The sequence below is a fragment of the Ochlerotatus camptorhynchus genome, unplaced genomic scaffold (genome assembly GCF_037179485.1).
Source record: "Ochlerotatus camptorhynchus isolate MF236.1 unplaced genomic scaffold, CSIRO-AGI_Acam_v1.1 ptg000035l, whole genome shotgun sequence".
Taxonomy (NCBI): Eukaryota; Metazoa; Arthropoda; class Insecta; order Diptera; family Culicidae; genus Ochlerotatus; species Ochlerotatus camptorhynchus.
In genome coordinates, this window is record NW_027040526.1 from 1770337 (window position 1) to 1784076 (window position 13740).

Consider the following 13740-nt stretch of genomic DNA (forward strand, 5'->3'; position numbering starts at 1 on the left):
TTATTGATTAGGAAATTGTATCAACTTCCCCTATCATTCCACTGCTAAGTGAACAAACTTAATAACACATCAGTGCGATTTCAATAAAGTTGCGGAGTCCTACTTTGCGAATACAACATTTCAAATGAGTGGATGTAGTTTTGAGCTAAGACAAGACAAAATAACTGGCTTCTTTATATTCTGCTTCGCAGGTTTTACATTCGCTCCTGCAGCCCCTGTTGAACATTATCCGTGCTAAATCAATACAAACAATAGTTTAAACTTGAAAATCAACCAATCAGTGACTGGATCAAAAACTGGATCCAAATCTATACTCCAGTTTTCTCCACCTAGGTTTTGAGTAGGTATATGTCCATAAACGAAATCATGTAGAAATACATCTTTCCGAGAAAAAACAAAATCAGAACATTGTTTTTGTGCAAAAATGGGGTTTTAAACTTTGATAAATTTGAACTCATTGAAAACGCAGCCAGCAAAAAGCGCCACTTTAACGGTTATTGCGGCATATCCGAACTAGAGAAAGTCTCCATCGGGATTACCAAAAATCGTAAAAGCAGGCATTTATGTTATCCACCAAGAACATAGAGCGAGAACCTAACACTCCCTAATGTAATGCAGCACTCTTATTTGTACCAGCTGAATAATTCAACCTTTCCCATGTTCGGATACCAATCCAAAAAAAATTACTATCAATGTGAAACAATGTTACCGGTAACACATCTTGACAAGGTGCCCCTAAGTAGTCCTTTATTATTCATGCCAGCAACGGGAAGTAAATGTGTTTCAAAAGCAACAATAACAGTAACAGTAATTTTCAGCAACAATCCGCATTATCTGCTCGCTTCTACGGTGGAAGAATAGCCAACCATCATCCCAGGTTTTTTTTACCTAGCTCAATCGAAATAGATAGCATAAATGGTTGCCACGGCAAACAAGCTCGGTGAAGAATCGTAAATACAGGACACGTAGCTATCCTTCTCCGGATCCCACAGGAACTGGGCAATTGATTTCAGTCCTTGCATGTAGCGCTCGCCCATCGTGACGGTGACAACGATTTTGTACCTGTGAATGACAGAAGACAATTGAAATTCAAACAGAGAAGACTGGTGTACGTATGTACTTGGTCATGTTTTTAAATGACACACAAGTCATACACGGAATACAGCAAAGTAGGAAGTAAACATCGAGCACAGCTTGAAAAATACTTTTCAATCTCAATTAGATCACGTGTGTCGTATACAGATCACTCAACTCACTCGCTGGAGGCACCAAACCCTCATATCTTGGAAAACTTTTAGCTACCGTGCTGATTTTCAAAGTTCGGTAAGTGGGTACGCGCCGCATACTTGTGACGAAAGTTTATCAAGAATTTCCCCCCAGAAAATCCCATCTTGTCATCGGATGGAGTCTGCAAAATGTTAACTAATCAGAAACAAGCAAAAATCAAGATCCTCAAGCAACCCTCCGGCACATCCCACCGTAGAAGCATCGTGTGTACGTACGGCATGGCACAGATATTTACCCATATAATCGTATAACGCCGATACCGACAGCAACGGAGCGGAGGCAAGGAAATCCCCGGAAAGCTGGAAAATATAAGCTTGTTTTACAACGATGTATGGATTAAGCTGCAAACAGTATAGGCTTTGGCGTAGGGAGCAGTAGCTAGGTAGCAGCACCAGCATTGAATGAGACATTTTCCGATGGAACGGAACGAAACATGCTTTCGTGATAAAGCCGAGATCACACGACAGGCTGAACTCATTACGCTAGCATATGACGCCAGAAGAAGTCGGTGTCTGTGGCATACATGGAAGGAAACTCTACCGAAAATCCCCTCGAAATTTTCGCCACCGCCAACGTCTGTTCTAATTTGCTCTCGCTATAGCTATAGATAGTGAACAAACAATATTTAATTAAATTTCAATTTGCTCATTGTTGACTACTCGTTAAATTATCTGGGTTCGACAGATGTAAATGTTTGTACAAATGGGTGTGTGCTTAAAGTTTCAGAATGGATGAAACCAAGGGGCAAGACAGCTTTTGATCATGAGTAAAATCGGATTTAATGTTGAGTAACTCTGAGCTGCTTTGAGTACCTCGCGTTGATAAACATCAAATACACATAGCAACCTGATTTTTGTGTTGCAATATCTCATCATCGGTGGGCTGAAACAGATTGATATAGGGGAATTTACGTATTCTCGTCAATCTAAGCAGCGTCTGCATTTCTACTAGCATTTTCTCAGCGTCACGCACATATATGATGTGTCTGTTTGTTTACATTCATCTGCTGCTTGCTTCTCTATCCATTCCAATCGACAGAATTTTTCAAAACGTTTTGAAAGCGTTTTTACAACGCTCCAAACTTCTCAGGTGAGTGTGACTATTGTCGGCAGCCTCTTTTTCTTCGGCAACCTTCCCATTAGAACTGCGTGTTAACCAGCTGTTCTATTATCGGCAACTCGAAATAAACCCCATTTTGTAGTGCGTATGCTTCATTTGAAGAAAAATGTAGCATTACTGGATTGCTCGATCGTTCAAATATAATCAGATTGAAGCTGAAAGGCTAAACAATCGTTTGGACACATTCAGCGAAGTGCGTTGATGGGAAAACATAGTGAAATTAACGTTTAAATTTTGGTTGCCGAAAACAGTCAATGGGTGCCGAAGCCAACATTTACCCTAGGTACTTTTCTGCAATAATTTCATACGCAACTGAAAACTGGTGCTGAAGTTCTTGCGGATGAGATACTAGTGATGCTGGACTTGCTGGATTGTATAATTCTGTCCGGTGTTACAGAATACACGGACGACCACCAGGCTTGAGTTAACGGATACCAACACCGATCGGATGGATCTATTTGCAGAAACAATGGTAGTTGTTTTGAGATTGCGGCTTGTAGCGCCGTTTGTTTCTGCTTCTCTTAGTGTTTAGCATTTTGCTGAATCTCCATGAGTAGCATAATGGAATCCACCAACAAGAATGTCCAGCTGTTGAAAATAAGATTGCATGAAACTATTGTTCAAGCTAACAGGGAAAGTTTAACACTGAGCTCTCCTGGAATTCACTGTGTTTAAGCTCAAGAGCGGCTCATAAACTGTTATTCATCGCATCATTTTTCATTTGACTTCCTCCCTTGACAACTTTTAGAAGTAGCATCCACAAGCACCAGGAACATCGCCACGAAGCTTATATGCAGGAGGAAAAGAAACGTCATGATGTCATTAAGAAGGGCTAAGATTGTCCCCAAATGCCACCAATCGAATATCTCCGGGTACAATTTGAGCAAGGCCTCGGTGCAATAAATCTATGAGCTATCTTTTTCACCACAAAGTTAAGTCTTATTAAGACTACTTAAGATGGGAACAATGGCGTTGCGAATATTACTCAGAAAAACTACGACCATGGCCCTTATTACCGATGTCACTTCACGGTGAAGTGATTCCCACGGCTATCACTTCACAACAGCAGTCCCCGAGGAGAATTAAAACCTGTCTAAGCGACCACTTCAAGTTCCTTGTGTTCAAAAGGCTACTATCGATGAGATATTTGTCACGTTCAAACAACTGCCAACTAACAATCCGTCCGAAGAGATTTCCAGGTTAGAGGAGCGCTTCAAGTCACATCTTCTATGGGATATCGTCTGAGTGATATAGCGTCCGCCTATGTAGCTCAATCTAACATTGTAAAGTACAGGCAATCAAGAAAGAAATTCTACAATTTTGTTAATTGGAGTATTTTATAAAGTTAAAAGCTCACTTAGGTTAATAATTTTTTGAATGTTAGTATTTGTTTATATAGTACAACAATGCAAACCATATCTATAGTTATTTCACTTTCAGCGAAAAAAAAATAGTCCTGCCGCAAACCCGTTCTGGTCTAAATATCAAACGTATTCTACCACTTCTAGCACAAGATTACACTTCCTTCCAATATCCTTTCGACGACTTCTAGCCAACCCATTCTTGATGGCGTCCCCGGGCTTGTTCTTCCGATGGTCACGACTAGTTTTGGAACGCCACTGATCATATTTACGAGCAAATAACATTCCTTCCCACTTATTACTTTCTAGATATAAGGAATATTCTCGCCGCATACGTCTTCCTGTCGTGTTAACGAGTCCTTTGATATAAGATTTCATTAGATATCGTATGGTTTATACGCTCTGGTTGTGCATCCAGACAGAAACTAATACACCAGATGAGGTTCACGAGTCGAGGGTAGATTACTCCGTCATCGTATAAAAAAGAATGCTTAAGCTGCGATAAATCTTGTGTTTTTATAAGAATCAAATCCTTGTTTACGATACCTTGACAACTAATGCGGATTGATGTCACATAGCACTGATCAATCTGTTACAATTTTATCGGTTACTAAATTTAACAAATGCATGATTTCAACTCAAATAAGTCAAATCTCGGGTAGGTAGATGACGTATGAAGGTTTGTATATGCTGAACAAAGCGAGACTACTTTGATCAGTATTGAGTAATTATGAGTTGCTCAAATCTACTCGCTGCGAAACTATTTGCTCTGAGTACAGCTGACTTGCCCCTTGAATGTTATGGTTTGAAAGCAAGGATAAATCGGATTGAGGATTACGCGGGAAATGGCGAGTGTGCAAAATTTTGGTGTTTTGCGTTCATAGGATAATAAAAGTCCTGTGTTTTAGAGTTTTATAATGCCATCAAAGGCAACGCAGAAACCTAGCCGTTCGTGATGTAAAAAGCAACGATCTATCAGCGGCTGAAAAGTGTTCGAACCGGTGGGGAACACTCGGGGGAACATTGTTGGAGACCGACTATGGAGGATGATGAATAGACTTCTGTAGTTTGTTTTGTGTGAGTTGTAGCATTATTTGAATTAAGGTTACTAATGGGGTCTGATTTACTGCCCCTTTCTCTACTCTAGAACCTATATTTCGTATTAAGATCTATAATTGAACTGCTGGTCTGAGTTCCTTTGGTATATTCAATTAGAGGATGTTCCTGAACATGCAGTCAAACAGCACGTAATGTTGTGAACCACTTCAATGACAGCACTGCTGGACAGCTCCCATTTTATTCACCACAATCCAATGCCTATGAGATTGTGCCGAAGGTTTGCCGAAGATCTGCCAAAGTTATCCCGAAGGTGTGCCGATGGATGTGCCCAAGCTGTGCCGAATGTAATTTCGGCACAATGTGCTAAGTGACTTACCCCTTGGTAAAAGGTCACTTAGATACCAATAATTTACATTTCAAGTATGTTTTTCAAAAATTCTATAATGCAAAATGAAGTATTTAATTATTTATTTATTTGTTGAGGGGGAACAGCTCGGCTTTAGTAGGAGCACAATTGTACTTCCTCATACTAGCCCATAGCCTCATCTTTTAGTACCAACAGATAAAATCCTATAAAAACTTCAAAATTTTAACCATAGCGTAAAATTTTGCCTCGTTTAATTGTGAGCTAAAGATAACATAAACAAAGAAAATGTTTGCAATATTGTTTATAACACAGTGGTCCAGAATGGGAATTCAAATGTCTATTGTTGCAATTGCAAATTTGCCAGGAGGAGTGCCTACGGAAGAGACTTCTGCCTTTTCTGGAGCAGTATGAGGTTGATTGCCTATTCTGGCCGGACTTGGCTAGCTGCTACTACTCAAATTCCACCGATCAGTGGTAGTGGTTTCCAAGAAGTAACGAAAGTTTTGCTTTCTAGCCGACAACTGCAGATTGCTTACCAGTTTAATTCGTTCAAACGAATCTGAAGACTGCTCAACTGGAGTTGCTCTTCTCGACATAGAAAAAGCATTCGGCAGTGTTTGGCATGAAGGTTTGATTGCCAAATAGAAAAAGTTTAATTTTTCACTCTATATTATGAAATTGGTTCAAAATTATTTAACTGACAGAACTCTGCAGGTAAATTATCAAAAATCCAACTTTGAACGACTACCTGTTAGAAGAGGAGTTCCTAAGGGTAGCATTCTTGGGCCTATATTGTAAAACATTTTCACTTCCGACCCTGATTTGCCTCAAGGCCGGTGAAACAAGCATTTCCGCTGAAGGAAGAAGTCTTCGTGTTATTTGCAGCAGACTGCAGAAAAGTTTGGATATTTCCTCTTCTTATTTACAAAAATGGAAGATTTCTCCCAACGCCTCCAAACTGTGGAAGTGCTCAAAGAACGCTTAGTTGAGTTACCAATTTGTGTCCAATTTTAGTTCTCTTTGTAGTATTTGAAAGGCAATGAATGGATCTTCCTTCGTTGATATGTGGCTCATCATATTTATGTTTATACTAAAATTTCAAGTAAACTTACACCACCGACAAATCATACTGTGGGGTGACCCTAAAGTTTTGATCGATGACTTGAATAACTATTTTTTTATATTTAAAGCATATTCTAAACAAACTTTCTCAACCGTATATTGATGGGTAAATAATATGGGTTCTATTACCATTTCCGTTTCAAAATTTGGTCGACCCAATTCTAAGAGACTTGAATATTCAGTGTGAATCTTGGAAAATGTTGTAACTTTACGAGAAGTTTTAGTACACAAAATGTGTCAATCACTAACTACCATTCAAATGACCTATAAATATCGAAAATTGATCATAAAATGGTAGAGATTTGAGCAGAAAATATTTACATAGTTTTTAAAGGGTGACCCCAAACTTATCATCGGGAGTGTAAGTGTAGTCAGAACCAGAAATCTAAAGTAAGAAACATTTATGTTGTCCTCGGTCTGCGGCAACTGTCGGTGACTTCACCGCTTCAACGGACTAACTGATCCAAAACTACACAAATTGTTCAATGTTTTATTATTTGTGGATTGACTTTAAAGGCTTAGACCTTGACCAAAATATTCCGAAAACTATTTGTTTTACACATCCTGGAACGTTGAGTCGAATTTATTTACTTTGCCACTTACTATACTGTTCATGGAAAAGCCTAAAACGACATTGAAATCACTTGCATTGTAATTCAATACATTTTACACGAATTTTAAATGTGGGTCTCCTTGAAAAGAAAAATTCAGTAATCTACGACTTCCAATTCCCACACAAACCTTCAACACAAGAACGGCTACCTCCGACCATGTGCCTCCACAAATCTTCATAAATTTGTTATCTTGTACTCTCCATCCATCCAGCATCGAGCACATGCGGCAGCACGTCAACCACGCAGCGGATGTATGTAAACACACAACACGATACTTTATTACCCTTTTAACTAAAAACCATTTGTTTTCCGGTTTCGATTTTACGACAAACAGGGTCATAAAAGTTACGTCGATGTCGAAACATACTTCATCCCACCCTCGAAAAACGAAAATATCGACAACTTACCGATCGAAGTTCAACTCCTTCACTTTCGCTTTCACGTCCTCGCAAATCTGCTGACAGAGGGATGGCGCGAAATAGGAACTATACTCCACCCCCTGGAGTGCCTTGTCCAATGCTTCCCGCAAAATGACTTCACACGCTTCCCGGTTGAAGGGGTTCGTCGATTGCAGTCGATAGGACGGTTGGAACTTCAGCAACGGGGGCGAATCATTTGCGATCATGGTACAAATTGGGGGCGGCAACGGGACGTTATTGATGACCTTCAGATTGGTTATGGCCAGACTAACCTTACTCAAGTTGCTACTGTTGGCCCGGTAGCGATTGGTAATATTGAATGCGGAACCGAAGAATCGTCCCGGCTTTAGACCCGGTGTAGGGTTTACATTCGGCGAAGGTTTCCGAGGTAAAATAGCTGTTGCCGCAACCAGCGTCGGAACCGTAGTGACTGTGGCCATGGCCGCAGTATTTGGTCCGGCTGGCGCTTGCTGTTGCTGCTGCTGCCATTTCCAGTTTAATTAAACCACGTGTCGCATGTATCAGAGCGGGACGGCACCAGCCAGAACCAAATGACGAGCAAAATAAATAATAAGATGGAGGATAAAAGTTTTAATCAGTAGAAATATTAAAAATAGCGAAACGAACAAATTACCTCCATTATGTCGAAATGTTACCAGCTAGGAAGGCAGCGCTTGTCTTGGTACCGTGGCTGCCGGATTGCACAATTCCGCAGCACAGAAGCTACGAACCAGCCGGCGCAGTCCGTTGCTGATCCACGTGGGACGAGTGAAAATACTCTAATAAATAGTCCTTTGTCATGCTCGTATTCTTTTGCCTCCGTCCGGAAAAAGAAGTTAGTTGGAACGAAACTTTTCCAAACACACTTACTTCAGCCGCAAATTCAGGCGGGGGGTGGGGGAGGTCATCATTGTCATTGTGTTTTGCCTATCATCGTCGAATAACATAAACGGAACGGAGCCCCCCGAAGGGCTACAAAGCTCGAGCGTTTGATGTGGGTTATGGGTAAGTAGGGTAGGACAGGCCATAACGCACCCCTGGGTTAAAATCCCACTATCAATTCGTGAATTCAACGTGTAGCTTTGCTAGTTCAGTACACTAGGATTTTGGTACATAAAATCCCGAATTACCAATCGGAAAGTAACGAAAAAAGTGCGGGGTCATTTCACGTCAGGGGTGCATTATGGACTGTTCTCCCCTGAAGTGGGGGGAACCGAAGGACGAGTTGTCAATCCTTCCAGTTTGGCGTGTTGTAGTGTAGTGAAGCGTGTCGAATGCATAAGGTAAGCTTGATCATGATGCCGTTCTTGGTGAAAGTGATGGAACGAATGTTTTGTCTGTGTTCACTGAAAACTTCAGTTGTTGTTCGTAAGAAAGTTTAGTAATCTGGGACTTCGATGTCGAAAAGTATTGGATTAGTAGTTTGAATCATAATGTTTGAGTAATAAATTTTGGGGTGCTTTTTCGACTGTAATGTTGATAACTTTGGGGGGGGTGGTTTTCAACTCTCGCAGTCTTTAAAAAGCAGCTACGGCGATATGTTGCGTCTACTATCCGACGTTTCGATGATTTATGTCATCTTCTTCTGGGATTCTAAAATTGTGTTTATGTAATTTTTAAATTAATGTTAAACCTTTTTGAAAAACTAAGTTTTGTTGTGTTAGAAAACTTACGGAGGCTTCGTTGTGCTGTTGTATGTGTATGTGTTGTTCTACATTTAGCTGTCCTGTTTGGTGATGGCGTCCTACTACGGCTGTTATTAATAAATTAGTTTTTATATTTTCGGGAATTCTTCGCATTTTCTCTACTTAATACAAGCGTACAGATATTTTTGGGCTGTACTGTTTTTGATTTTGATTACTGACTTAAACTGTTCTAAAACTTTGCTCGCACCTTATTATTATTATATGAACCGAAATTATGGTCTCTTCATAGTAATTTCCATATAAACTTCAAATGATTTGTGCCAAGTCAGTTTCTTATCAAATGAGTTTCAACTTTCGGAGGCTAACCAGGACCTGATTTGAAACCGTTTGAACACTGTGGAGCGAAAATTTCAAATTTTGCATCAGTCTAGTGTACAGGGTAAGAAAAAAGTACCCAAAAGTAAGTTCTTTTCACTCATCTCAGGAAGCCAAAAGTAGGTAAAGCGGGTCAAAGTAGTTTTTATTAACTTGTGTGCAATTCGTATGGAATTTTCCACTCACTTTCTACCCAAAGGTAGGTAAATCTGATTATACTCAACGTTGGGCTCCCACACTTAACAACCCTTGTTGGATAGATTTGCTCCTCCTTTTTTGATAACATTAGAAGGAGAAAAAAAGACAAACGAAGTACAAAACAAAAGTAGTTAAAGTAAACTGGCCGCTAGGTACTTTTTTCTTAGTGTTTAGGTTACTCATGTGTTAAGTGACCTACGCTTTTAGAAATTTCTCCATACGAATGAGTAAAAGTGACTCACTCTCTGAGATAATTTGGTTTTCATTGTGATGAAAGTGGTATAAGACAAACTGACATCAACGTAATTTTAGACGGATTCCAAAATTTATCTGGCTTTTGGTCTGGCTAGGCAATGTACGCACTAAAAACTGAATGGAATCCCGAGCAGGAAAAATTAAAGAAAATGAACACAACACTGAAATATGAAATTGCATCCCTGAATCACTGAGTGGTCCAGAGTCATTGAACGAATTCTTTAACTATCACTCAGAAATCGAAGCTGAAGAACTATTAGATAACCCAAGTAACAATTTTGATTTCAAGCAGGCAGACCGACAGGCTATAATCATAAGATAAGAAAAAATGTTGGCCATCCCAAAAACGATAAACGGAAGAAGGTCATGGAAGAATCGAAAAACCAATGACATACAAATGGGAGCGCTCCATGATGAAAAAATAACTTGCTGACGGCGCTGGTTTTGTGGAAAAGTCAATCCAATTGTTAGCTTACTCTTCAATTCTGGTAAATGGTATCAAGGACTCATTTAAGACGAAAATAAACTGTTTGATCTAAGCAATCTTGTAATATGTACTACTGGACAATCATAACTTTACTAATCTTTTGATTTGGAAACACGCTGTAGGTCACAAGTTCAATTTACACCCCCGGAGATGTCATGCATAATTGTCCCATGTGTATATGAAACTCCCTTGCGACCAGTCTTGTAAGCGGTCACGGTAGTCGACACATTTTCTGTGATAATCGACTGCTTTTGCCTCCGACATTTGCAAAACGAACTATCATAGTACAGTACCAAACTAAAATGTCATATGACATGCTCTGTCGTACAACACTGTCTTCGAAGACCGTCACGAATGTATGTATTTTAGATTTTCTCATAATAACAGCTGCTGATATTGTGCTTGTGCGAATTTTGAAAAATAGCAAGTAATGATGTCCTAGTAATAACATTTCTGATAAGAAATGGTTTATTTTACATAAAATTGAGGAATTAGAACGAAATCACACATGTCGTATGATAGTTATTTGATAATTTTCTTTTTGCTCGAATGTTATTCTACCGTTTGTGTTGTGTGAGAGAAACGACAGTAGAGCATGAGTGTACGAATACAAACAGACTGTCGCGCACGATAACGAAGCGAGTGTAGTAAAAAACGTCGACTGTTTCAACCCCTGCTTGCGATTCCCCGGTTTTTGTTAACATTATCACGAGGAGTAGCCATCGACGCCTAACTTTAGGCATGTTCCCAGCAAGGGAATTATACATGGAGGCGAATAAACTTAAGAATGTCATAAGGCTCGACTTTCACCAGCTGCTGGGAGAACCATCCATCGTCCACATTGCAAAAATTGGGCAACTACGGTGGGCTGGGCACGTCGTAAGAATGCTGCACGACGACTCAGTGAAAATGGTTCTAGAAAGCGACCCAACAGGAACAAGAAGAAGAGGCGCCAAGAGGATCGACCAAGTAGAAGGTGACCTGCGGACCCTTCGCAGACTACGAGGCTGGCGAACTGTGGCCATGGATCGAGTAGAGTGGAGACGACTTCTTCGGACAGCAGAGGACAACAAGGCCTTAGCCTGATTGGTAAGGTAAGTAAGGCTCGACTTGTAAACAACACATATATTTTACGTAAGCGCGACATATGAAAGATTTGCGTCTAACATGAGGTAGCTCTCATATACGCCTTTAGCCATTCAATTTTCCCAAACGTTCATGTTTCGGTTTCAGTCTGCTCCGTTTGATTATATTGTTGTCAACATTATTTTTCATAAGGCAAATCAATGAAGGTCATACCATAGAGGTAACTCTAAGACTAGAAGGTCCCGAAATAACGTGCTCAACTTTTTGGCTCAGCTCTGGTACTCTCTTCGGTCCCAAGCGAATCGATTCACCCCTCGAAACATAGAAAAAAACCAATAACCCCTCATTTTAACTGTCAAACTTTCATAGCGAATCAAAACAAACATTGCGTAGTACTAGAATTTCGACTAGAATAGGGTACGTTAATCGTTTGCTTGTGACCAATAGGCTAGTAAAGTGGGGAGCCAATTTAAAATCGTTAGTTTCGTATTGATTGTTGGTCATACCGTTTTCTTGTGGCTAAAATTCATAAGTGGTTATGGAATTCTTAAGTTCTTTTGCCTCAGGGTATGACGTATGACGCACTACCTTACTAGGAGCTGAAACCATATTTCAAAGGGCTTTAACAGTCCTTTATCAAAGAACTTAGTTCTTTTATCAAGCAGTGCATCACAGTTGCACAATAAGTGTTCCGAGGTTTCAGGTTTCTCGTTACAAAAATGACAAATTTCATCTTCGACTTTTTTATTAGTCTCAGCTGGACATGAAAAGTTGTTTCTCTTCATGATGTTGACATTCTTAAACAAAAAGCTACCCATTAATGATCAAATTAAATAATTTTGGTATCCATGACAGATACGTGTTTTGACTACAATGTGCAGCCTTTATCAGTGACATTCCCACTAAAGACTTATCAAAAACCTAACCCCCTTAAGTACTCATCCCCTAGGTAAAAATGTCAAGATCACAGGTATAAATATATCCTTATTAGAGATTGGAATAGATTTTTCTCCTTTAATTTACTAAAACCTTTGGTTATTATTAGGTTCCGATTCTACACATTGTAGTTTCATTTTTATACCTGTGATCTTGACATTTTTACCTAGGGTGTTCCGCTAACAACCAAATTTCTTTACTTCATTGTAATTTAAACTTTTCAAATTTGTGTACATCAATCGAAACAAATAGACAAAATTATCATTCAGACTTTCGTGTTCATCGATAAATCATTTCAAATTTCAACGCACATTTCAGAAACAAACATGTGCGTTAAATCGAGGCATACCTGTATTCCATTAGGTGAATTGATTAGGTTGCGTATCGAACAAAAGTTAAATTTACTGCCATTAAATTAATTATCATTCGTGTCCCGGGTCCGCTTTGCCCTTCAACACGGTTGTTAACTGTCAAATTATGATTCATCTGATATGAAAGTGTTTTCCCCGTTCAAAGGATAATAACCTAGATTATAAAATATTCAATCCGAAAACTTTTCCTCGACCAACCGTAAATGTTACAGTTCATTCCGTTTGGTCGATAGTGAAGGCAGGTAAATATCAGCAGCTGTAGCAGCATCTTCTCAACCAGAAGTCAGTTTCAGTAGGGAAATGAAACTCGTAGTCGTAAGCTAGGTACACGCCACACGTCAGTCAACGGCCGACAGGGACTACCGTAATTGATTCATTGTTGGGTTATCGTTGTGGTACACTGAAAAAAGTTTTCATATAGTTTCCATTGGAAACGCACATGATATTTTTCCAATAACAAAATTAATTATTTTACCTGAAATTCACATAACATTCATATGATCACATGAATTCTATGTGGTAAACCACATAAACTTCATTGGACACATAAGGTTTATGTGATTTTGTGGTGCGATTCCCAATTATGAGATCACATGAAACCCTAATAAAAATGTTATGGTTAATTTGCTTAACGACGTGTTCTGGGTATCATCCAAACCATTTGTGGAATAGTTCCATCATTTGGGTTATCGTTCGTTTATGGTAATTTTTTATTAGGGAAGTTATGCGAAATTCTAATGGATATTTTCCATCGGAAATGTGATTTATTTTTTGAGTGTAGGATGGTATGTGATTATGATTTGTATAGGGGAAGACGAACAGTAAGTGGTCAATTCATGAAAATAGGTTCTGGCTTCTACGAAGTTTCTGTTTCCGTTCGTAAAATGATCAAAACCTCCCAAATGATTGTGGTGAACAGGTTAAACTTAGATTTTAACTTGGATTTTTTTCACTACGCAGTGCTAGCAACAATCAATATAACGATTTTAAATTGGCTCACCACTTTAGTAGCCTATTGGTCCCAAGCAAACGATTAAC

General features: G+C 39.4%; 2 protein-coding genes across 2 annotated transcripts in view; both read right to left on the bottom strand.

Moving 5' to 3' along the window:
- The window catches only part of Cdc6 (Cell division cycle 6), a 324753-nt gene that overhangs the window by 185853 nt on the left and 125160 nt on the right, over positions 1-13740 (bottom strand). The gene's annotated exons all lie outside the window — the stretch shown is intronic.
- Positions 773-7988, bottom strand: LOC135709622 (dynein light chain Tctex-type 5-like). Its single transcript, XM_065232010.1, has 3 exons — positions 7983-7988; positions 7337-7830; positions 773-1062 (listed from the first exon to the last, which is right to left on the bottom strand). The coding sequence occupies exons 1-3, from the start codon at positions 7986-7988 to the stop codon at positions 894-896; spliced, it is 669 nt and encodes a 222-aa protein (XP_065088082.1). The 3' UTR covers positions 773-893.

What these genes read in the sequence shown, in the direction of transcription:
- LOC135709622 (XM_065232010.1), bottom strand. An exon ending in AAGGAGTTGAACTTCGATCG is followed by an intron (nt 1,063 to 7,336) that starts GTAAGTTGTCGA and finishes TGTCATTCACAG; the next exon opens with GTACAAAATCGTTGTCACCG.